Here is a 25988-nt window from a genome sequence, read left to right on the forward strand (position 1 = left end):
GTCTTCAGGGTGGTAGTAGTCTTTAGGGTGGTAGTAGTCTAGGGTGGTAGTAGTCTTTAGGGTGGTAGTAGTCTTCAGAGTGGTAGTAGTCTAGGGTGGTAGTAGTCTTTAGGGTGGTAGTAGTCTAGGGCGGTAGTAGTCCTGGGGGTGTTAGTATTCTTTAGGGTGGTAGTAGTCTTCAGGGTGGTAGTAGTCTTCAGGGTGGTAGTAGTCTTGGGGGTGGTAGTAGTCTTTAGGGTGGTAGTAGTCTTTAGGGTGGTAGTAGTCTAGGGTGGTAGTAGTCTTCAGGGTGGTAGTAGTCTTTAGGGTGGTAGTAGTCCTGGGGGTGGTAGTAGTCTTCAGGGTGGTAGTAGTCTTCAGGGTGGTAGTAGTCTTCAGGGTGGTAGTAGTCTTCAGGGTGGTAGTAGTCTTCAGGGTGGTAGTAGTCCTGGGGGTGGTAGTAGTCTTTAGGGTGGTAGTAGTCTTCAGGGTGGTAGTAGTCTTTAGGGTGGTAGTAGTCTAGGGTGGTAGTAGTCTTTAGGGTGGTAGTAGTCTTCAGAGTGGTAGTAGTCTAGGGTGGTAGTAGTCTTTAGGGTGGTAGTAGTCTAGGGCGGTAGTAGTCCTGGGGGTGTTAGTATTCTTTAGGGTGGTAGTAGTCTTCAGGGTGGTAGTAGTCTTCAGGGTGGTAGTAGTCTTGGGGGTGGTAGTAGTCTTTAGGGTGGTAGTAGTCTTTAGGGTGGTAGTAGTCTAGGGTGGTAGTAGTCTTCAGGGTGGTAGTAGTCTTTAGGGTGGTAGTAGTCCTGGGGGTGGTAGTAGTCTTCAGGGTGGTAGTAGTCTTCAGGGTGGTAGTAGTCTTCAGGGTGGTAGTAGTCTTCAGGGTGGTAGTAGTCCTGGGGGTGGTAGTAGTCTTTAGGGTGGTAGTAGTCTTCAGGGTGGTAGTAGTCTTTAGGGTGGTAGTAGTCTAGGGCGGTAGTAGTCTTTAGGGTGGTAGTAGTCTTCAGAGTGGTAGTAGTCTAGGGTGGTAGTAGTCTTTAGGGTGGTAGTAGTCTAGGGCGGTAGTAGTCCTGGGGGTGTTAGTATTCTTTAGGGTGGTAGTAGTCTTGGGGTGGTAGTAGTCCTGGGGGTGGTAGTAGTCTTTAGGGTGGTAGTAGTCTTTAGGGTGGTAGTAGTCTTTAGGGTGGTAGTAGTCTAGGGTGTTAGTAGTCTTTAGGGTGGTAGTAGTCTTCAGAGTGGTAGTAGTCTAGGGTGGTAGTAGTCTTTAGGGTGGTAGTAGTCTTGGGGTGGTAGTAGTCCTGGGGGTGGTAGTAGTCTTGGGGGTGGTAGTAGTCTTGGGGGTGGTAGTAGTCTTGGGGGTGGTAGTAGTCCTGGGGGTGGTAGTAGTCTTGGGGGTGGTAGTAGTCTTGGGGTGGTAGTAGTCTTGGGGGTGGTAGTAGTCTTGGGGGTGGTAGTAGTCCTGGGGGTGGTAGTAGTCTTGGGGGTGGTAGTAGTCTTCCGGGTGGTAGTAGTCTTCAGGGTGGTAGTAGTCTTCAGGGTGGTAGTTGTCTTCAGGGTGATAGGAGTCTTTAGGGTGGTAGGAGTCTTCAGGGTGGTAGTAGTCTTCAGGGTGGTAGCAGTCTTGGGGGTGGTAGTAGTCTTTGGTGTGTTAGTAGTCTTGGGGGTGGTAGTAGTCCTGGGGGTGGTAGTAGTCTTGGGGGTGGTAGTAGTCTTGGGGGTGGTAGTAGTCCTGAGGGTGGTAGTAGTCTTGGGGGTGGTAGTAGTCTTGGGGGTGGTAGTAGTCTAGGGCGGTAGTAGTCTTTAGGGTGGTAGTAGTCTTTAGGGTGGTAGTAGTCTTCAGAGTGGTAGTAGTCTAGGGTGGTAGTAGTCTTTAGGGTGGTAGTAGTCTAGGGCGGTAGTAGTCCTGGGGGTGTTAGTATTCTTTAGGGTGGTAGTAGTCTGGGGTGGTAGTAGTCTTTAGGGTGGTAGTAGTCTTTAGGGTGGTAGTAGTCTAGGGTGGTAGTAGTCTTTAGGGTGGTAGTAGTCTAGGGTGGTAGTAGTCTTTAGCGTGGTAGTAGTCTTCAGAGTGGTAGTAGTCTAGGGTGGTAGTAGTCTTTAGGGTGGTAGTAGTCTTGAGGTGGTAGTAGTCCTGGGGGTGGTAGAAGTCTTGGGGGTGGTAGTAGTCTTGGGGGTGGTAGTAGTCTTGGGGGTGGTAGTAGTCTTGGGGGTGGTAGTAGTCTTGGGGGTGGTAGTAGTCTTGGGGGTGGTAGTAGTCCTGGGGGTGGTAGTAGTCTTCAGGGTGGTAGTAGTCTTGGGGGTGGTAGTAGTCTTCAGGGTGGTAGTAGTCTTCAGGGTGATAGTAGTCTTTAGGGTGGTAGTAGTCTTCAGGGTGGTAGTAGTCTTCAGGGTGGTAGTAGTCTTCAGGGTGGTAGTAGTCTTCAGGGTGGTAGTAGTCTTGGGGGTGGTAGTAGTCTTGGGTGTGTTAGTAGTCTTGGGGGTGGTAGTAGTCCTGGGGGTGGTAGTAGTCCTGGGGGTGGTAGTAGTCTTTAGGGTGGTAGTAGTCTTGGGGGTGTTAGTAGTCTTGGGGGTGTTAGTAGTCCTGGGGTTGGTAGTAGTCTTGGGGGTGGTAGTAGTCTTGGGGGTGGTAGTAGTCTAGGGCGGTAGTAGTCTTTAGGGTGGTAGTAGTCTTTAGGGTGGTAGTAGTCTTCAGAGTGGTAGTAGTCTAGGGTGGTAGTAGTCTTTAGGGTGGTAGTTGTCTAGGGCGGTAGTAGTCCTGGGGGTGTTAGTATTTTTTAGGGTGGTAGTAGTCTTGGGGTGGTGGTAGTCCTGGGGGTGGTAGTAGTCTTTAGGGTGGTAGTAGTCTTTAGGGTGGTAGTAGTCTAGGGTGGTAGTAGTCTTTAGGGTGGTAGTAGTCTTCAGAGTGGTAGTAGTCTAGGGTGGTAGTAGTCTTTAGGGTGGTAGTAGTCTTGGGGTGGTAGTAGTCTTGGGTTGGTAGTAGTCTTGGGGGTGGTAGTAGTCTTGGGGGTGGTAGTAGTCTTTAGGGTGGTAGTAGTCTTGGGGTGGTAGTAGTCTTGGGGTGGTAGTAGTCTTGGGGTGGTAGTAGTCTTGGGGTGGTAGTAGTCTTGGGGGTGGTAGTAGTCCTGGGGGTGGTAGTAGTCCTGGGGGTGGTAGTAGTCTTGGGGGTGGTAGTAGTCCTGGGGGTGGTAGTTGTCTTCAGGGTGATAGTAGTCTTTAGGGTGGTAGTAGTCTTCAGGGTGGTAGTAGTCTTGGGGGTGGTAGTAGTCTTTGGTGTGTTAGTAGTCTTGGGGGTGGTAGTAGTCCTGGGGGTGGTAGTAGTCCTGGGGGTGGTAGTAGTCCTGGGGGTGGTAGTAGTCTTTAGGGTGGTAGTAGTCTTGGGGGTGTTAGTAGTCTTCAGGGTGGTAATAGTCTTCGGGGTGGTAGTAGTCTTTGGTGTGTTAGTAGTCTTGGGGGTGGTAGTAGTCCTGGGGGTGGTAGTAGTCCTGGGGGTGGTAGTAGTCCTGGGGGTGGTAGTAGTCTTTAGGGTGGTAGTAGTCTTGGGGGTGGTAGTAGTCTTCAGGGTGGTAGTAGTCTTGGGGGTGGTAGTAGTCCTGGGGGTGGTAGTAGTCTTGGGGGTGGTAGTAGTCCTGGGGGTGGTAGTAGTCTTGGGGGTGGTAGTAGTCTTGGGGGTGGTAGTAGTCTTGGGGGTGGTAGTAGTCCTGGGGGTGGTAGTAGTCTTGGGGGTGGTAGTAGACCTGGGGGTGGTAGTAGTCTTCAAGGTGGTAGTAGTGTTCAGGGTGGTAGTAGTCCTGGGGGTGGTAGTAGTCTTGGGGGTGGTAGTAGTCTTTGGTGTGTTAGTAGTCTTGGGGGTGGTAGTAGTCTTGGGGTGGTAGTAGTCTTATGGTGGTAGTAGTCTTGGGGGTGGTAGTAGTCCTGGGGGTGGTAGTAGTCTTGGGGGTGGTAGTAGTCCTGGGGGTGGTAGTAGTCTTGGGGGTGGTAGTAGTCTTGGGGGTGGTAGTAGTCTTGGGGGTGGTAGTAGTCCTGGGGGTGGTAGTAGTCTTGGGGGTGGTAGTAGACCTGGGGGTGGTAGTAGTCTTCAAGGTGGTAGTAGTGTTCAGGGTGGTAGTAGTCCTGGGGGTGGTAGTAGTCCTGGGGGTGGTAGTAGTCTTGGTGGTGGTAGTAGTCTTCAGGGTGGTAGTAGTCCTGGGGGTGGTAGTAGTCTTCAGGGTGGTAGTAGTCCTGGGGGTGGTAGTAGTCCTGGGGGTGGTAGTAGTCCTGGGGGTGGTAGTAGTCTTTAGGGTGGTAGTAGTCTTTAGGGTGGTAGTAGTCCTGGGGGTGGTAGTAGTCTTGGGGGTGGTAGTAGTCCTGGGGGTGATAGTAGTCTTGGGGGTGGTAGTAGTCTTGGGGGTGGTAGTAGTCTTGGGGGTGGTAGTAGTCCTGGGGGTGGTAGTAGTCCTGGGGGTGGTAGTAGTCTTGGGGGTGGTAGTAGTCCTGGGGGTGGTAGTAGTCTTGGGGGTGGTAGTAGTCCTGGGGGTGGTAGTAGTCTTGGGGGTGTTAGTATTCTTTAGGGTGGTAGTAGTCTTCAGGGTGGTAGTAGTCTTCAGGGTGGTAGTAGTCCTGGGGGTGGTAGTAGTCTTCAGGGTGGTAGTAGTCTTCAGGGTGGTAGTAGTCCTGGGGGTGGTAGTGGTCTTCAGGGTGGTAGTGGTCTTCAGGGTGGTAGTAGTCTTGGGGGTGGTAGTAGTCCTGGGGGTGGTAGTAGTCTTGGGGGTGGTAGTAGTCTTGGGGGTGGTAGTAGTCTTGGGGGTGGTAGTAGTCTTGGGGTGTTAGTAGTCCTGGGGGTGGTAGTAGTCTTGGGGGTGGTAGTAGTCTTGGGGGTGGTAGTAGTCTTCGGGGTGGTAGTAGTCTTCAGGGTGGTAGTAGTCCTGGGGGTGGTAGTAGTCCTGGGGGTGGTAGTAGTCTTCAGGGTGGTAGTAGTCTTCAGGGTGTTAGTATTCTTTAGGGTGGTAGTAGTCCTGGGGGTGGTAGTGGTCTTCAGGGTGGTAGTAGTCTTCAGGGTGGTAGTAGTCTTGGGGGTGGTAGTAGTCTTGGGGGTGATAGTAATCCTGGGGGTGGTAGTAGTCCTGGGGGTGGTAGTAGTCTTCAGGGTGGTAGTAGTCCTGGAGGTGGTAGTAGTCTTGTGGGTGGTAGTAGTCTTGTGGGTAGAAGTAGCCTTGCTTTCCAGACTGACGGGGCTCCACGGCGGGCTGTGGGAAAGGACTAAGGTGGTAGAAGAGGAGGTTTGAAGGAGCAGGTTCCAGTGCAGTGTCGAGGAGTCAGCATCTTACAGGAGAAATGTTGTAGAGCGTTGTGAGCTTCTGGGAAGAAAGAGAATAGATCACTAAATAGATCCACTAGATGAAGAAAGGAAATAGATCACTAAATAGATCCACTAGATGAAGAGAATAGATCACTAAATAGATCCACTAGATGAAGGGAATAGATCCACTAGATGAAGGGAATAGATCCCTTAATCGATCCACTAGATGAAGATCACTAAATAGATCTAGATCCAATAGATCACTAAAATATCTAGGTCCACTAGATGAAGGGAATAGATCCACTAGATGAAGGGAATAGATCCACTAGATGAAGGGAATAGATCACTAAATAGATCCACTAGATGAAGGGAAAAGATCCACTAGATGAAGGGAATAGATCCACTAGATGAAGGGAATAGATCACTAAATAGATCCACTAGATGAAGGGAATAGATCCACTAGATGAAGGGAATAGATCACTAAATAGATCCACTAGATGAAGGGAATAGATCCACTAGATGAAGGGAATAGATCCACTAGATGAAGGGAATAGATCACTAAATAGATCCACTAGATGAAGGGAATAGATCCACTAGATGAAGGTAATAGATCACTAAATAGATCCACTAGATGAAGGGAATAGATCACTAAATAGATCCACTAGATGAAGGGAATAGAACACTAAATAGATCCACAAAGGTGTGTGTGTTTCAGTCCTCACAATACATAAATACTTTTCTAGTGATGTCTATTCTCTTTTCAATTGTATATTTATTTTTTTAACCTTTTATTTAACTAGGCAAGTTAGTTAAGAACAAATTCTTATATACAATGACGGCCTAGGAACAGTGGGTTAACTGCCTTGTTCAGGGGCAGAACAACAGATTTTTTACCTTGTCAGCTCAGGCATTCGATCTAGCAACCTTTCGGTTACTGGCCCAACATTCTAACCACTAGGGTACCTGCCGTATATATATATGCCGAAGTCAGTTCTCTTTTCAAATGTATATAGGACTAAATTAATTATCTTTTCAAATGTATATAGGACTAAATTAATTATCTTTTCAAATGTACAGTTGAAGTCTGTAAATTTCGCAAATTGCTCCCAATGATAAACCAGACTTGTGGAGGTCTACAATTTCTTTTCTTACGTCTTGGCTGTTTTCTTTAGATTTTCCCATGATGTCAAGCAAAGAGGCACTGAGTTTGAAGGTAGGCCTTGAAATACATCCACAGGTATACCTCCAATTGACTCAAATGATGTCAATTAGCCTATCAGAAGCTTCTAAAGCCATGACATAATTTTCTGGAATTTTCCAAGCTGTTTAAAGGCACAGTCAACTTAGTGTATGTAAACTTCTGAACCACTGGAATTGTGATACAGGGAATTATAAGTGAAATAATCTGTATGTGAACAATTGTTGGAAAAATGACTTGTGTCATGCACAAAGTAGATGTCCTAATCGACTTGCCAAAACTATAGTTTGTTAACAAGAAATTTGTGGTGGTTGAAAAACGAGTTTTAATGACTCCAACTTAGTGTATGTAACCTAAGTGTAACCTAAGTGTAAGACTCAATCATGGCCACTCTTACTGACTGTTGTGGCTGCTTTGTGGGATGTATTGTTGTCTCTACCTTCTTGCCCTTTGTTCTGTTGTCTGAGCCCAATAATGTTTGTACCATGTTGTGCTGCTACCATGTTGTGCTGCTACCATGTTGTGTTGCTACCATGTTGTGCTTCTACCATGTTGTACTGCTGCCATGTTGTGTTGCTACCATGTTGTTGTCATGTTGTGTTGCTACCATGTTGTGTTGCTACTATGTTGTTGTCATGTGTTGCTGCTTTGCTGTGTTGTTGTATTAGGTCTCTCTTTTTGTAGTGTTGTGGTGCCTCTCTTGTTGTGATGTGTGTTTTGTCCTATATTCTTTACTTTTAATCCCAGGCCCTCGTCCCCGCAGGAGGCCTTTTGCCAGGCCGTCATTGTAAATAAGAACTTGTTCTGACTTGCCTAGTTAAATAAAGGTTTAAAAAAATTTATAATATAAATAAAATAAAAGTCAATTCCCTTTTCAAATGTATATAGGCTAAGGGTTGTTCTTCAGCGTGACAAATGCCTGGACACAGCCCTTAGCCGTGGGAAATTGGCAGTATACCACAACCCCCCGAGGTGCCTTAATGCCATTGTAAACTGGTTACCAACGTAATTAGAGCAGTAAAAATACGTGTTTTGTCATAACCGTTGTACACGGTCTGATATACCACAGCTGTCAGCCAATCAGCATTCAGGGCTCGAATATTCCAGTTTATAAAATGTACTATATTGGCCATAAACCACACCCCCTCGTACCTTATTGCTTAAATAAAACTCGATTCAAGGTCATGCTCTAAAATGTAATACAACTTGAATCACACAGATTGCAAAATAGTTGGGAAGAGATTTCCAATGAACCGATTCCTTGGCACATGATTTATGAACTGATGCACAAAACAAGAGTTTTTCAATTTAATTTAAATTATTATAAAACATTCTTGCAACCAATAGAATGTTATTTATATGGGTGATACAACCGTCCCAGCTCTGCAGATTTTGCTGCGAAGAGACAGAATCATTAGATAATTTGTTTTGGTAAATATGTAGCTGGTTTTTGGTCGCAAGGTTCAGGTTCAGGACTGGTTGAAGAATTGCAACATTTACCTGGAGTTAACTCTGTAAATAACACTGTTGGGTGATTTAAAAAGTCATAGTCAATCCATCAATAATATAATAATAATTTTAGCAAAAAAATGTTTATCTTTAATTTACAATCTGTAGGAATTGTGAGAATAGAAAGGTTCAGAATTTTTGTGAAACATCACAGCACATTTGAAAAATATATACGACAAATATAAATCAAAACTGGATGGTGTTTAGAGATCGATGGGAGGGGTTGAATGGAGCTGATAGAATGGTACTAAAAACAAACAAAAGATAACTATTGTAAAATAGATTGTGTCCATAAAAATGTATATAGTTATGTATAAACTGGAAGTAGAAGCCTAAGTGTTGTTGTCCATTAGTTTAATCCAATTAAGGGAGGAGTGGTAGGGTTAGGGGGAAAATAATACAGGAAAATATATAAAAATATATATACAGTGCATTTGGATTGTCACGGCTTCCGCAGAAGTTGGTCCCTCTCGTTCGGGTGGCGTATCGGCGGTCGACGTCACCGGCTATCAAGCTTCCACCGATCTACGTTTCTTTTTCCATTTGTTTTGTCTTGATTGTTCACACCTGGTTCCCATTTCGTTATTATTATTTCCCTGTTTAACCCTCTGGTTCTCATTATGTTTTGTGCGCGTGATTGTTTCATGGTTTTTGTGTTAGGGTTGTTATCCCTGCGTGGATTTTGGGATATTTATTTTTCAGAGTAAAGAACGTTATTTTACTCAGTTCTGTGTCCTGCGCCTGACTCCATCCTCACCTCCACACAACTGACACTTGACATGGAAAGTATTCAGACCCCTTAACTTTTTTCACATTTTGTTACTTAACAGCCTTATTCTAAAATGGATTCAATTGCTTTTTTCCCTCATCGATCTACACACAATACCCCATAATGGCAAAATAATAGCAAATAAAAAAACAGAAATATTACATTTACATAAGTATTCAGACCCTTTACTAAGTACTGTGTTGAAGCACCTTTGGCAGCGATTACAGCCTCAAGTCTTCTTGGGTATGACGCTACAAGCTTGACACACCTGTATTTGGGAGGTTTCTCCCATTCTTCTCTGCAGATCCTCTCAAGCTCTGTCAGGTTGGATGGGGAGCGTCGCTGCACAGCTATTTTCAGGTCTCTCCAGAAATGTTTGATCAGATTCAAGTCCGTTCTCTGGCTGGGCCACTCAAGGACATTCAGAGACTTGTCCCGAAGCCTCTCCTGCGTTGTCTTGGCTGTGTGTTTAGGGTCGTTGTCCTGTTGGAAGGTGAACCTTCCCCCAAGTCTGAGGTCCTGAGCGCTCTGGAGCAGGTTTTCATCAAGAATCTCTCTGTACTTTGCTCCGTTCATCTTTGCCTCGATCCTGACTAGTCTCCTAGTCAGTGCCACTGAAAAACATCCCCACAGCATGATGCTGCCACCACCATGCTTCACCGTAGGGATGGTGCCAAGTTTCCTCCAGACGTGACGCTTGGCATTCAGGCCAAAGAGTTCAATCTTAGTTTCATCAGACCAGAGAATCTTGTCTGTCATGGTCTGAGTCTTTAGGTGCCTTTAGGAAAACTCCCAGAAGGCTGTCATGTGCCTTTTACTGGGGAGTGGCTTCCATCTGGCCACTCTCCCATAAAGGCCTAATTGGTGGAGTGCTGCAGAGATGGCTGTCCTTCTGGAAGGTTCTCCCATATCCACAGAGGAACTCTAGAGCTCTGTCAGAGTGACCATTGGGTTCTTGGTCACCTAACCAAGGACCTTCTCCCTCGATTGCTCAGTTTGGTCGTGCGGCAAACTCTAGGAAGAGTTTTGGTGGTTCCAAACTTCCACTGTGTTCTTGGGGACCTTCAATGCTGCAGAATTTATTTTGTACCACTCCCCAGATCTGTGCCTCGACACAATCTAGTCTCGGAGCACTACGGACAATTCCTTTGACCTCATGGCTTGGTTTTTGCTCCGACATGCACTGTCAACTGTGGGACCTTATATAGACAGGTGTGTGCCTTTCCAAATCATGTCCAATCAATTGAATTTACCACAGGTGGACTCCAGTCAAGTTGTACAAATATATCAAGGATGATCAATGGAAACAGGATTCACCTGTGCTCAATTTCGAGTCTCATAGCATAGGGTCTCAATACTTATGTAAATAAGGTATATGTAAATAAGATATTTCTGTTTTTGGTTTTTAATACATTTTCAAACATTTCTAAAAACCTGTTTTTGCTTTGTCATTATGGGGTATTGTGATGTCATTATGGGGTAGTGTGATGTCATTATGGGGTATTGTGATGTCATTATGGAGTATTGTGATGTCATTATGGGGTATTGTGATGTCATTATGGGGTAGTGTGATGTCATTATGGGGTATTGTGATGTCATTATGGGGTATTGTGATGTCATTATGGAGTATTGTGTGTTGATTGCTGAGGAAATTGTTTTCGAATAAGGCTGTAACTGTCACGACTTCCGCCAAAGTCGGTCCCTCTCCTCGTTCGGGCGGCGTTCGGCGGTCGACGTCACCGGCCTTCTAGCCACCGCCGATACACTTTTCATTTTCCATTTGTTTTGTCTTAGTCTTAGTCACTCACCCAATTACCTGTTTATTATTTAACCCTCTGTTCCCCAGGTTACTTTGTACATTTGTCATTTTGAGTAAAAGTACGTTGATTACTCATATTTGCTGTCCTGCGCCTGACTCTCTACACCAGCTACACACACAGGACCATTACAGTAACGTAACAAAATGTGGGAAAAGTGAAGGGGTCTGAATACTTTCCCGAAGGCACTGCATATATAAATAAATAGAAATATGAATCAAGGCCATGATCTGAAATGTAGTAAAACAATGAATGTTCATGTATGTCTGAAGAAACAATCTAACCCTTTAGCTACAGCAAGTCAATGTTCCTGACTACGTGTGTTCTTGTGTATAAAATCTGCAGTTTTTTTAAATATATAAAAAGAAAAAAAAAAGTACAGTACCAGTCAAACGTTTGGACACACCTACTCATTCAAGGGTTTTTCTTTATTTTTAATATTTTCTACATTGTAGAATAATAGTGAAGACATCAAAACTATGAAAAAACACATGTGGAATCATGTATATATTTTAGATTCTTCGAAGTAGCCACCCCTTTGCCTTTGCACACTCTTGGCATTCTCTCAACCAGCTTCATGAGGTAGTCACCTGGAATGCATTTCATTTAACAGGTGCGCCTCGTTAAAAGTTAATTTGTGGAATTTCTTTCATTCTTAATGCATTTGAGCCAATCAGTTGTGTTGTGACAAGGTGTCACGTGTGAAACCTCTCCGACCTCTAGTTCATCAGACTGCTCGTTTTGGCGCACACCTGTCACCATCGTTACGTGCACCTGTGCGTCATCAGACTCGCCTGGACTCCATCACCTCTTTGATTACCTTCCCTATATACTGTTAAAGTTGGAAGTTTACATACACTTGGGTTAGAGTCATTAAAACTTGTTTTTCAACCACTCTTGCAAATTTCTTGTTAACAAACTATAGTTTTGGCAAGTCGGTTAGGACATCTACTTTGTGCATGACACAAGTCATTTTTCCAATAATTATTTACAGACAGATTATAGTTCACTGTATCACAATTCCAGTGGTTCAGAAGTTTACATACACTAAGTTGACTGTGCTTTTAAACAGCTTGGAAAATTCCAGAAAATGATGTCATGGCTTTAGAAGCTTCTGATAGGCTAACTGACATCATTTGAGTCGATTGGAGGTGTACCTGTGGATGTATTTCAAGGCCTACCTTCAAACTCAGTGCCTCTTTGCTTGACATCATGGGAAAATCAAAAGAAAACAGCCAAGACCTCAGGAAAACAATTGTAGACCTCCACAAGTCTGGTTCATCCTTGGGAGCAATTTCCAAACGCCTGAAGGTACCACGCCCATCTGTACAAACAATAGTACGCAAGTATAAACACCATGGGACCACGCAGCCATCATACCGCTCAGGAAGGAGACGCATTCTGTCTCCTAGAGATGAACGTACTTTGGTGCGAAAAGTGCAAATCAATCCCAGAACAACAGCAAAGGACCTTGTGAAGATGCTGGAGGAAACAGGTACAAAAGTATCTATATCCACAGTAAAACGAGTCCTATATCGACATAACCTGAAAGGCCGCTCAGCAAGGAAGAAGTCACTGCTCCAAAACCGCCATAAGAAAGACAGACTACGGTTTGCAACTGCACATGGGGACAAAGATCGTACTTTTTTGGAGAAATGTCCTCTGATACACTGTCTGTAATTTATTTAGAATTTAAGGCACACTTAACCAGCATGGCTACCACAGCATTCTGCAGCGATACTACATCCCATCTGGTTTGTGCTTAGAAGGACTATCATTTGTTTTTCAACAGAACAATGACCCAACACACCTCCAGGCTGTGTAAGGGCTATTTGGACCAAGAAGGAAAGTGATGGGGTGCTGCATCAGATGACCTGGCCTCCACAATCACCTGACCTCAACCCAATTGAGATGGTGTTGGATGAGTTGGACCGCAGAGTGAAGGAAAATGTATGTGGGAACTCCTTCAAGACTGTTGGAAAAACATTCCAGGTGAAGCTGGTTGAGAGAATGCCAAGAGAGTGCAAAGCTGTCATCAAGGCAAAGGGTGGCTACTTTGAAAAATCTCCAATATAAAATATATTTTGATTTGTTTAACACTTTGTTGGTTACTACATGATTCCATATGTGTTATTTCATAGTTTTGATGTCTTCAGTATTATTCTACAATGTAGAAAATAGTACAAATAAAGAAAAACCCTTGAATGAGTAGGTGTGTCAAAACTTTTGACTGGTACTGTATATATATATATATATATATATATATATATATATATATATATATATATATATATATAAGGCTGTGGTTTTTCTGGATATTTTTGTTGTTATTCTGTCTCTCACTGTTCAAATAAACCTACCATTAAAATTATAGACTGATCATTTCTTTGTAAGTGGGCAAACGTACAAAATCAGCAGGGGATCAAATACTTTTTTCCCCCACTGTGTATATATTATATATATACTGCTCAAAAAAATAAAGGGAACACTTAAACAACACAAATGTAACTCCAAGTCAATCACACTTCTGTGAAATCAAACTGTCCACTTAGGAAGCAACACTGATTGACAATAAATTTCACATGCTGTTGTGCAAGTGGAATAGACAACAGGTGGAAATTATAGGCAATTAGCAAGACACCCCCAATAAAGGAGTGGTTCTGCAGGTGGGGACCACAGACCACTTCTCAGTTCCTATGCTTCCTGGCTGATGTTTTGGTGACTTTTGAATGCTGGCGGTGCTTTCACTCTAGTGGTAGCATGAGACGGAGTCTACAACCCACACAAGTGGCTCAGGTAGTGCAGCTCATCCAGGATGGCACATCAATACGAGCTGTGGCAAGAAGGTTTGCTGTGTCTGTCAGCGTAGTGTCCAGAGCATGGAGGCGCTACCAGGAGACAGGCCAGTACATCAGGAGACGTGGAGGAGGCCGTAGGAGGGCAACAACCCAGCAGCAGGACCGCTACCTCCGCCTTTGTGCAAGGAGGAGCAGGAGAAGCACTGCCAGAGCCCTGCAAAATGACCTCCAGCAGGCCACAAATGTGCATGTGTCTGCTCAAACGATCAGAAACAGACTCCATGAGGGTGGTATGAGGGCCCGACGTCCACAGGTGGGGGTTGTGCTTACAGCCCAACACCGTGCAGGACGTTTGGCATTTGTCAGAGAACACCAAGATTGGCAAATTCGCCACTGGCGCCCTGTGCTCTTCACAGATGAAAGCAGGTTCACACTGAGCACGTGACAGACGTGACAGAGTCTGGAGATGCCGTGGAGAATGTTCTGCTGCCTGCAACATCCTCCAGCATGACCGGTTTGGCGGTGGGTCAGTCATGGTGTGGGGTGGCATTTCTTTGGGGGGCCGCACAGCCCTCCATGTGCTCGCCAGAGGTAGCCTGACTGCCATTAGGTACCGAGATGTGATCCTCAGACCCCTTGTGAGACCATATGCTGGTGCGGTTGGCCCTGGGTTCCTCCTAATGCAAGACAATGCTAGACCTCATGTGGCTGGAGTGTGTCAGCAGTTCCTGCAAGAGGAAGGCATTGATGCTATGGACTGGCCGCCCGTTCCCCAGACCTGAATCCAATTGAGCACATCTGGGACATCATGTCTCGCTCCATCCGCCAACGCCACGTTGCACCACAGACTGTCCAGGAGTTGGCGGATGCTTTAGTCCAGGTCTGGGAGGAGATCCCTCAGGAGACCATCCGCCACCTCTTCAGGAGCATGCCCAGGCGTTGTAGGGAGGTCATACAGGCACGTGGAGGCCACACACACTACTGAGCCTCATTTTGACTTGTTTTAAGGACATTACATCAAAGTTGGATCAGCCTGTAGTGTGGTTTTCCACTTTAATTTTGAGTGTGACTCCAAATCCAGACCTCCATGGGTTGATAAATTGGATTTCCATTGATTATTTTTGTGTGATTTTGTTGTCAGCACATTCAACTATGTAAAGAAAAAAGTAATTAATAAGATTATTTCTTTGATTCAGATGTAGGATGTGTTGTTTAAGTGTTCCCTTTATTTTTTTGAGCAGTATATATATGTATCATATTCCTACTGGCCACATATCATTTACCTTTCAACTTGTGTTGAAAGGCATAACTAACCTTTCTCTCTTGGTCCAGCTCGCTGCCTAATGTGTCTATATGTAAAGGATGATAACACGAGAGGAGCAGTAGACTGATTAACGTCAGTGATTCGTCAAACCTCTCCTCGGGGACCATCAGATGTTTCACAATGTTGTTCTAGTAGCCCTGAAATAGTTAACCTGATTCACCTATTCAAGGCCTTGATGATTGGTTATATCTGGTCTGTTATCTGTGGGATAGTTGAATAGTGGTTATATCAGGTCTGTTAGCTGTGGCATAGTTGAATAGTGGTTATATCTGGTCTGTTATCTGTGGGATAGTTGAATAGTGGTTATATCAGGTCTGTTAGCTGTGGGATAGTTGAATAGTGGTTATATCAGGTCTGTTAGCTGTGGGATAGTTGAATAGTGGTTATATCAGGTCTGTTAGCTGTGGGATAGTTGAATAGTGGTTATATCAGGTCTGTTATCTGTGGGATAGTTGAATAGTGGTTATATCTGGTCTGTTATCTGTGGGATAGTTGAATAGTGGTTATATCAGGTCTGTTAGCTGTGGGATAGTTGAATAGTGGTTATATCAGGTCTGTTAGCTGTGGGATAGTTGAATAGTGGTTATATCAGGTCTGTTAGCTGTGGGATAGTTGAATAGTGGTTATATCAGGTCTGTTAGCTGTGGGATAGTTGAATAGTGGTTATATCAGGTCTGTTAGCTGTGGGATAGTTGAATAGTGGTTATATCTGGTCTGTTATCTGTGGGATAGTTGAATAGTGGTTATATCAGGTCTGTTAGCTGTGGGATAGTTGAATAGTGGTTATATCAGGTCTGTTAGCTGTGGGATAGTTGAATAGTGGTTATATCAGGTCTGTTAGCTGTGGGATAGTTGAATAGTGGTTATATCAGGTCTGTTAGCTGTGGGATAGTTGAATAGTGGTTATATCAGGTCTGTTAGCTGTGGGATAGTTGAATAGTGGTTATATCTGGTCTGTTATCTGTGGGATAGTTGAATAGTGGTTATATCAGGTCTGTTAGCTGTGGGATAGTTGAATAGTGGTTATATCAGGTCTGTTAGCTGTGGGATAGTTGAATAGTGGTTATATCAGGTCTGTTAGCTGTGGGATAGTTGAATAGTGGTTATATCAGGTCTGTTATCTGTGGGATAGTTGAATAGTGGTTATATCTGGTCTGTTATCTGTGGGATAGTTGAATAGTGGTTATATCAGGTCTGTTAGCTGTGGGATAGTTGAATAGTGGTTATATCAGGTCTGTTAGCTGTGGGATAGTTGAATAGTGGTTATATCAGGTCTGTTAGCTGTGGGATAGTTGAATAGTGGTTATATCTGGTCTGTTATCTGTGGGATAGTTGAATAGTGGTTATATCAGGTCTGTTAGCTGTGGGATAGTTGAATAGTGGTTATATCAGGTCTGTTAGCTGTGGGATAGTTGAATAGTGGTTATATCAGGTCTGTTAGCTGTGGGATAGTTGAATAGTGGTTATATCAGGTCTGTTAGCTGTGGGATAGTTGAATAGTGGTTATATCAGGTCTGTTAGCTGTGGGATAGTTGAATAGTGGTTATATCAGGTCTGTTAGCTGTGGGATAGTTGAATAGTGGTTATATCAGGTCTGTTATCTGTGGGATAGTTGAATAGTGGTTATATCAGGTCTGTTAGCTGTGGGATAGTTGAATAGTGGTTATATCAGGTCTGTTAGCTGTGGGATAGTTGAATAGTGGTTATATCAGGTCTGTTAGCTGTGGGATAGTTGAATAGTGGTTATATCAGGTCTGTTAGCTGTGGGATAGTTGAATAGTGGTTATATCAGGTCTGTTAGCTGTGGGATAGTTGAATAGTGGTTATATCAGGTCTGTTAGCTGTGGGATAGTTGAATAGTGGTTATATCAGGTCTGTTAGCTGTGGGATAGTTGAATAGTGGTTATATCAGGTCTGTTAGCTGTGGGATAGTTGAATAGTGGTTATATCAGGTCTGTTAGCTGTGGCATAGTTGAATAGTGGTTATATCAGGTCTGTTAGCTGTGGGATAGTTGAATAGTGGTTATATCAGGTCTGTTAGCTGTGGGATAGTTGAATAGTGGTTATATCAGGTCTGTTAGCTGTGGGATAGTTGAATAGTGGTTATATCAGGTCTGTTAGCTGTGGGATAGTTGAATAGTGGTTATATCAGGTCTGTTAGCTGTGGGATAGTTGAATAGTGGTTATATCAGGTCTGTTAGCTGTGGCATAGTTGAATAGTGGTTATATCAGGTCTGTTAGCTGTGGCATAGTTGAATAGTGGTTATATCAGGTCTGTTAGCTGTGGGATAGTTGAATAGTGGTTATATCAGGTCTGTTAGCTGTGGGATAGTTGAATAGTGGTTATATCAGGTCTGTTAGCTGTGGGATAGTTGAATAGTGGTTATATCAGGTCTGTTAGCTGTGGGATAGTTGAATAGTGGTTATATCAGGTCTGTTAGCTGTGGGATAGTTGAATAGTGGTTATATCAGGTCTGTTAGCTGTGGGATAGTTGAATAGTGGTTATATCAGGTCTGTTATCTGTGGCATAGTTGAATAGTGGTTATATCAGGTCTGTTAGCTGTGGGATAGTTGAATAGTGGTTATATCAGGTCTGTTAGCTGTGGGATAGTTGAATAGTGGTTATATCAGGTCTGTTAGCTGTGGGATAGTTGAATAGTGGTTATATCAGGTCTGTTAGCTGTGGGATAGTTGAATAGTGGTTATATCAGGTCTGTTAGCTGTGGGATAGTTGAATAGTGGTTATATCAGGTCTGTTAGCTGTGGGATAGTTGAATAGTGGTTATATCAGGTCTGTTAGCTGTGGGATAGTTGAATAGTGGTTATATCAGGTCTGTTAGCTGTGGGATGGCTGGAGACGTTTTTACATTCTTTATTTGGGTTGTTGATCATATTCATATAGACTCACGTATTATGTGCACGTAAATGCATTGTTCTGACCTAATATTATCTTTCTATTATTTTTTGGTATTTGTTTTTTTTTTGCACATTTGTGTGTTTTATTTGATATTCCTGGTCTTTCTCTTTTAATAACGCAGTGTTGAATAAAACACAAAATATCTGTTTTTGGATTAATTATTATACTTAAATCCCGAGATGATGTCCACAGTTATGACTACAAACTGTAGTCCTATGTATACATCCCATCTGTGTTGAGATATAGTATATTTTGACTATTCATCAAAAGGGCCCGATTCAGACTTAGGAAATTAAGCTTTTCTTACGTACACTTTTCCTATGCATTTCTCAGTGGTTGATATTCATACTTACCTTATGAAGATGCATAACGGGCTTTCCAGGCGGGGTTTCCTTGCCAGGGCTGAATAAATGTAATTTAACTGATGAAATCCCTACCACTTGCTGGTAGACAGATTTTCTGGTTGAGTTTTCATTCAATGTGGGTTTTTCAGTACATTTATCTTAAACCATCCCTTTAAATACAGTGTACCTTTTAGTTGGAAATTTTTGTTGACAGACTCACTAGGATATATCAAGAAAAGTATTTTTTTTTTTTTTTAGAATATTAGAGATGGTTGAAAGAAAGCCAATATAAATATATGTATATTAGTTTCAGTTTCAGCACCAATTAGTAGATTTAAAAATACTCTGATGTTGTAGATTATTTAGGGTTAGGAAAGTATTTATGAATCGTGAAAAACAGATTTGGAGAGACTTTTTTTTTTTTTTGGACTAAAGAAAGAATACTGTGGTTTGATTCCTTTTGAAAAGTGTCACATTCAGTTTTTCAACCCATGGTAATGTTGGAAGATTAGTGTACAGTCGTGGCCAATAGTTTTGAGAATGACAAACAGAAACCCTGACAAATTCCCAGCATTGATTATGCACGACTGAGCTGCCATCAGTCAGGATGTGGCCCAGAAGTTAATTGACAGCATGTCAGGTGCGGATTGCAGAGGTCTTGAAAAAAGAAGGGTCAACACTGTAAATATTGACTCTTTGCATCAACTTCATGTAATTGTCAATAAAAGCCTTTGACACTTATGAAATGCTTGTAATTATACTTCAGTATTCCATAGTAACATCTGACAAAAAAATATCTAAAGACACTGAAGCAGCAAACTTTGTGAAAATTAATATTTGTGTCATTCTCAAAACTTTTGGCCACGACTGTCCATTGAACTATACTAGGGAGAATAGTGTACAATAGTAGGCTATACCCTCATCTATTACCTACACTAACCATGGAACTGTGTGATGTCACAGGTATTGCGCCCTGCGTCGAGGTTACAACTGTTAGGGCTTGGTCTGCGCTACATAACTGTGTGTTGTTGTATGTTGTCGAACTGCTTTGCTTTATCTTGGCCAGGTCGCAGTTGTAAATGAGAACTTGTTCTCAACTTGCCTACCTGGTTAAATAAAGGACTTGTTCTCAACGTGCCTACCTGGTTAAATAAAGGTGAAATAAAAAATAAAAAAAATAAAATAAATAACGCTCGAAAAAATGATTTAACTAGCCTAGCTGTTGTTGTTGTTATATTATCTATCTTATGATCCTCAGCAACAACCACACGGCCTTGACGGCATTTACAGAGGAAGCAAATGGAACGAAACAATGGAATTAAATGGAAAGATCATGTAGGATGTACCAACGGAAGAGAACTAACAGTATATTGGCAGTGGAATGTGTAGTTATTAGGACTACTGATACTGAGAGTTTCTAATATTTTACATGATAGAAATAGGGAAACAAAGGAAGTCAGGGTGGCCTATAATTAAAGACATTAGAGTGCCCGTCCCTGCAAGTTAAAAGGCCGTACAGTTTAAATTCTACATAATGGCTCAGCATTTCATCAACTTTAGTGTTGATATGTTTCAGTTTGCTGCCATATGACCGGTTTCAGTCATTTGTCTCCAGCGATTTAAAAAGGTCAAATATATATATATATATATCTATAAAACAAGATTCCCTAATCCAAACAGATTACTCGTTTACCTAGCTCTTACCAACAGCTCGTAGCAAGTTGTAAATTACATATGTTGTTATTTCAGGGCATGTTCGCTTGACCTTATTCCTGGCGCGTAAAGGTGGTGGAATATTGAGGGAATGAAGTCAAGGTCAGAATATGGTGTATCTGTAGGACACACCTCCACCTTCATTTACTTTATCTCCACCCCCCAAATGAATAGCAGGGTTCTCATGCTTAAGTTCAAGGTTAGAATACGCACAGAGAGAAAAGTGCATTAAAGGGAATTATGTTCCATTTACTTGTGCTTAATAACTTGGGTCGGAATCGGGCCCCAATTGATTAGGCAAAAAAATAATGCCTTTGATCAATTTGATTGGTTGATTGGTTGATTGATTAAAGATTGATTAAAGGCATGGGATGATCAATATATATATATATATGCCTTTGATCATCCCATGCCTTTAATCAATCAACCTATCAAATATATATATATATATATATACTGAGTATATGAAACATTAAGAACACCTGTTCTTTCCATGTCATAGACTGACCAGGTGAATCCAGGTGAAAGCTATGATCCCTTATTGATGTCACTTGCTAAATCCACTTCAATCAGTGTAGATGAAGGGAAGGAGACAGATGTAAGAATGATTTTCTTTTAAAAAAAACCTTGAGACGATCGAGATGTGGATTGTGTATGTGGTGGTGGTGGTGGTGAGGGGGGGGGATAGAGGGGAGGGGGGGGGGGGGTAAAGGGGAGGGGGGGGGGGGGTAGAGGGGGGGTAGGAGGGTGAATGTTTGGTATCTTCTCACCTCTGACAATATGAAGCTGCTGAACCATCTCTTCCCTGTAGGACAGCTCCCTTTTCATCTGATGATGGAAATTATCTGGGGAGCAATTTACAATAGCTTAGTCAGTCATCTTTAGTATATTGCCGATAAAGGACTCTTTTTAATGTGGTTGCCTATATATATATATATATATAGATATACACTACTCGGGCATCCTACTCGGGCGAAATTGAAGAAAGCCTCCTAAATCACCAAATACACAAACGAATAGCCATATGAATTGAATTGAAAAATTAAATGACATTCGAATCATGCAATATAAAAAATATAAAAAAACGGACATGCACTAACACACCTGACGTAGTGAAAAACCATATCGACGTGTGTTTGTTCAGCGGTCAACATGCTGATCATGATAACCATGATACTACGAGAAACACTCATTTTCTAAAAAAAAATAAAACTTTAAAAAAACCTTTGAATCGAAAACTGAAATTTGATTTAAATGAATTATACTTTTTAAATGTTGGAATTCTCGTTCCAATTTCTTCCTTAGCGCCACTTGCTCAACGAGCTGTCTCTGCAATTCCTCTGTAGAAAATGAATGAACAAATGTGTTAAAAAATATTTTTTAAAAAATAAAAAAAGAATTAATATGGGGTGAAAATGGCTGCGGGGTATAGGCTAAATGGTAGGCTAACTCATGTTAAATGATTCATGTCAAGCGATTGGTAAAAGGCCTAGGGTGAGAGCCAGTCTATTCTATTCTGCAGGGATCATGTAAGGCATCATTTATTGATCATTCCAATTATTATTAAAGAAAGCCTATAATAAACAATATCATTATTATTGAAAAATAAATAAATAAATAAGCCAACATTTTATAAATAACAATGTAATAATAATAATAATAATAATAATAAGTTAGTTACCTTTTGCTAGTTTTTCTATGTCTTTCTGAGTTTGTAATAATCTGTTAACATTGTGCGTTGCCTCGCCTGAAAACACACAGAGACAACATTTATAGCGTTACAAAATATACACAAATAGGCAACAACAAAAAAAGAGGCTTTAATTATTTTATTTTTTATATAAGCAAAAATCCTGACCAAAAAAAAAAGTAAAATAGCCTATTATCCGACGGAGATGTGCAGCTCTGGAACTAACCCTCAATCAGAGCTTCTCTCGGGCTCTCCTCGCCGCTCTGGCCGTTATACGACTTCGTTTCAATCTCCTCCATTGTCGAGGACGGCTCCTCTCTACTGACACTGTCGTCTAAATAAACATCAAATAAATCGAATGGAAATCAATGAGTCTAGTTGCTTTTCTCGAAAATGTGTTTTATTATTATTATTATAACATTTGGAACAAAACAACATCCAACCTTTCGATTCCACAGTGCCTTTATGGTAATTCGTTGCTGAACCAAAAGCATATGGACTTTTCCTTTGTTGCATGTCACTCCTGTCCGGTGAATATATCTAGATAAATCAGGACAGGATAATGAAGATTTCTCGGTAAATTACATTCAATCATGCTCTCTGACATTTTTTTTTTTGTGGGACAAATTGTGTATTTGAACGACCTTTTGATTCTCTGCTATTAACACAGACAAAAACAAACGTGAACGTACAATGAATAAAATAAGCCCTAATGTATACGTGACAGTAAAAGGATGATGCCTTTTCGATGAGTCAATTAATTAACGGTGGTCTATTGTTACTTTTTAATTCATATCTGTCAATTCATAATTCATAACAAACAAACAAAAAAAGTATCTTCTTTAGTATGTAGTACTGGGTCCATATCAATCACTCACTTCAACAAAAGACGTGTTCTTGTCCTCCGGCAGTTGCTTGCCCTGTCTCTCTCTGTCTGAAGACAGTACCACGTGTAGAGGTAGATTCATTCTCTGTGAGTCGACCACAACCGCCTGCTCTGGCTCCGATTTGGATTCTGGGAAATTTAGTGAAGCGCCCTGTGCCAAGTTTAATAAAACAGGAACAAGAGGGGTCTTGCTAACCTCAATGTTGTGCGGAAGTGACTCCTCGTCCTCTTGTGATTTATTGGTTTCAACGTCCACATCCGTCTCTCCCACACTGTCCACACTTCCGGGGGACACGGACCTGTAACTCGAGCTCTCGCTCAGGAAATCTGGTGACAGGTAGCCAGCTCGAGACCCGTTGTACGACCCCCGGTTACCGTAAAGTTTGGCTATACTCTCCGCGTCTTTGATGACGGGTCTGAATGCAGAGACGTAGTTGATCTTCCTTGGTAGAACTGGTCTTATACAGTCCATTGGCCTCGTCTCATCGCCAAACTTATCGTCCTCATTCCGGGTGGACTGTGTGCTAGAGCACTGATCACTGTCCATCAGACTGTCCCTCGGAGTGTTGCTACTTCTGTCACTCTGCTCGGATGCGTCCAGATCACCCTGTCTGGCGCACAGGAGCTCCGAGTGCGGTTTGTGCTGGGCCTGGGCCTGGGCCTGGGGGTAGGGGGGCATGGTCAGGGGACCTGCAGTAGGCCAGAACATGGGGAAAGAGTGGTAGGCGCTGTCCTTGGTGCTTGGCCAGGAGAAGACGCCAGAGAGGTGAGCTTTATTCTGCTCTCCTCCCATCACAACACCATCATCTTTTTTCTGTAACAACCCGAATGCCGGGAACCCGTAGGGATGTGGGTAAAGCGGCGGAGGAATTTTCACATTTTGCAGCATACCGAAACTCTTACTGGGCACGGGGATAACCGGATAGCTGCGCGTGGTACTCATACTCCCCATGCCTCCCCGGTTATCGTCGCAGCGGAGGATTTTAGGAGGGATCTCCGGTGATTCTCTTCGGGGGAAGTTGCTAGATCCTTGATGTGATTTCAATGGAAAGGAACGTTCAGACCCGTGACCGTGAACCGGCAGTGTTCTCTTCCGGCTGCCCCCGTTGAACATGGCCTTCACGTCCTCCCACGCATGCGCCACGTCGTCAGGTGAGCCTTTGTCAGTCAGTTTGAGGTGTCTCCTCCAGGAGTTAAAGTTAGCCGCGTCTGGCTGTGTATACTTTGACTCTGGTGTTCGGTGAGAATGAAATATGAATTTATTGGGAGAAAAATACATATTGCAGAAGGAGCACTTGATGCACTTGGCTCGGGAGCTGTTGTACCTAGCCGGTATAAAGTTACCACGGCTCCCCCACGCGCACTCGTGGGAAACATCAAACGCGAAATTTTCCGGTAATTTTGGAGGGTTATGAGCTCCAAGAAACGATTTACAAAGCCTCTCGGCCTCACGCTTTGTTATCATCCCACAGCGCCTCGAGGAGATGGGCATGGCGCCCGCACGCCTCAGGATCTCCAGCTGGACCGGGGTGCATTGCACGCAGGTGATGCCCAGTGCCACACGCCGGTTGTGGATTTCGTTATAGCTGTAATTCTTCAGCAGGGTGTTAGAGATCTGGGCCAGACACAGTCTCTCCTGGCCGTCCAGCACCAGGCAGACTATGGGGATTCCATACAGGGCTGTCTCGCTGACCTGGTTGGGTTTCAGGTTGGGGTTGAATGTTGGGAGGTCCTGTTTGGAGCTCGATGGAGAAGAGCTGGAGTCCCGTGTCGCAGGTAGCAGACTAGGATTACACTCCATTACTGGAAGCCTGCAGAAGAAGAAAAACAATTATTATCATGACAATTCAAGTTTTTCATTTATATCATTTTTTTCCCTTTTTTTTTTTATATTTTTTTTTTACCAATAATACTTATAAACTAATTTATAATCTAGGCTGCATCACATCTGGCCGTGATTGGGAGTCCAATAGGGCGGCGCACAATTGCCCCAGTGTCGTTCCGGGTTTAGCCCGTGTCGGCCGTCATTGTAAATAAGAATTTGTTCTTAACTGACTTCCCTAGTTATATAAAGGTGAAATAAAGAAATACAAATAAAGAATTAAAAAAAATATTTTAAAACAATCCGTATCCTCTTTCCAGCTTCCAAATAAACCTATTGCATTGTAATAGCATTGATTAGCCTATAATGACAGCAAATAGTCCTGATAAAAATCGGACAATTATATAGGCATAATAATAGTCATCATAAAAAACAATAAAATAGACCTATATTGTTTAAATAGCCCATAAGAACAATATAAAAAGTATAGTAAAAATGTATTATATGTATGCGTAAAAGCTAATACTTTCAAGAAAAACGCTTGGTGGTTTCTCAGTATTTTGTAAAAGCCTATTTTCCAAATCAGATCTAGTGCTATTGCCGCCTAAACCAGGTCTTTAACGTGATGAGAGCTGACTCAGCCGGGCCCAAAACTGATTTAGCCGGTCCCAAGAGCTGACCTTAGCCGGGCGGGCGGAGAGCTGAGGAGAAGGGCTGAACAGTGCCAGCTAACGGAACAGAAGGAAAATATACATTTAGCCATGCCAAGCAGTTTAACCTGGAGGATTTGAACCTATAAGCAGCTTTCTGTGTAATTACCAAGGTCTAAGTTTTATAGGTCTTATATCGTTTGGGAAGATAACAGAGCCACTAAAAGAGGTACATTTAAGACGTTTCAAGAATATATTCTTTTTTTTTTTTTTCTTCTTTCTCTCGATTAAGTGACATGCAAGATGCATTTTTAATCCCTCATCAAATATATATTGTAATTGACGCTCTAATCTTTACAAAGAAACATAGAGCCGATAAGCCATCAGTGAGCAAGTAGATCAATAGGCATATTGATGATTGGTAAACAGCAAGCCAATATATATTGTTGTATTTTAATTGGAATGTTTCATGATTTTTAAACGTTATGTCAAAAGATTGTTGCGTGAAATGAAATGTATGGCTGTGAAGGTACCCGAATGCGTTAGGAAATCGTGTAATTGTCAACCGCACAACAAGGTAAAAAAAAAAACGTTAATCCTTTCTTACAGCAAAAGCTTACCTTTTTTGTTGTTGTTGTTGTATGGTGCAAACCCGTTTTTCGTTGTGTCAGCAACAACAACAACAATAACAGCAACAAAAGAGTGATCAAGTATTGTAATTAGGTCAACAACAAACAAACAAAAAAAAGAGCAGCGTTCAACTCGTCCGATGGTTTGAACAGGTTGGCCGGAAGGTTTGTCCAATAATAATGATGTCTGTCTGCCACACACCGACTGCTCTCGCATCCCTCGCTGGAGCTCGACTCTCACGGCTGTGTGTGTGTGTGTGTAGTGTGTAAAGAGAGCGTCCACTAGGTAGAGCAGCCAGCCCACTCCCAACGAAATTCACCGCGACGCCCTCAACACCAAACATCAAGTGACAGCTGAAGTAAATGGCAAGGCACTCCCACTTAGTGCCTGCATCTTTACATTAACCGTTTGCTTTCGGGATCAATGGGAGAGAAAAAAAAAACATATCAACGCTCTTATAGACCCGAGGACAATTATAATGTGGCCCTGAGATCTTTTCCATCAGAATGTAAGGAGAGAGAGAGAGAGAGAGAGAGAGAGAGAGTAAAGAAAGACATAGACTATAGGGTTTAAACATTGATAGCAACTGACTTAATGGTTTCCAACATTTATACCAAGGTTAGTGGCACTTAAGGATTTGATCGTCTCTCAGTATATATCTTGCTTCGCGTGATA

At 42.8% G+C, this 25988-nt stretch overlaps 1 protein-coding gene across 1 annotated transcript; it reads right to left on the minus strand.

Moving 5' to 3' along the window:
• Nucleotides 1-5168: 5168 nt before the first annotated feature.
• skor1b (SKI family transcriptional corepressor 1b) lies at nt 5169-25765 on the minus strand. The gene is made up of 8 exons (XM_045706474.2): nt 25304-25765; nt 22204-24022; nt 21769-21865; nt 21552-21659; nt 21317-21382; nt 20901-20975; nt 20406-20480; nt 5169-5303 (listed from the first exon to the last, which is right to left on the minus strand). Exons 2-8 carry the CDS (start codon nt 24010-24012, stop codon nt 5206-5208), a joined length of 2328 nt encoding a protein of 775 aa, XP_045562430.2. The 5' UTR covers nt 24013-24022; nt 25304-25765; the 3' UTR covers nt 5169-5205.
• Between the last annotated feature and the right edge of the window lie 223 nt (nt 25766-25988).

Source organism: Salmo salar, chromosome 23 (assembly GCF_965601325.2).
Source record: "Salmo salar chromosome 23, fSalSal1, whole genome shotgun sequence".
Taxonomy (NCBI): domain Eukaryota; kingdom Metazoa; phylum Chordata; class Actinopteri; order Salmoniformes; family Salmonidae; genus Salmo; species Salmo salar.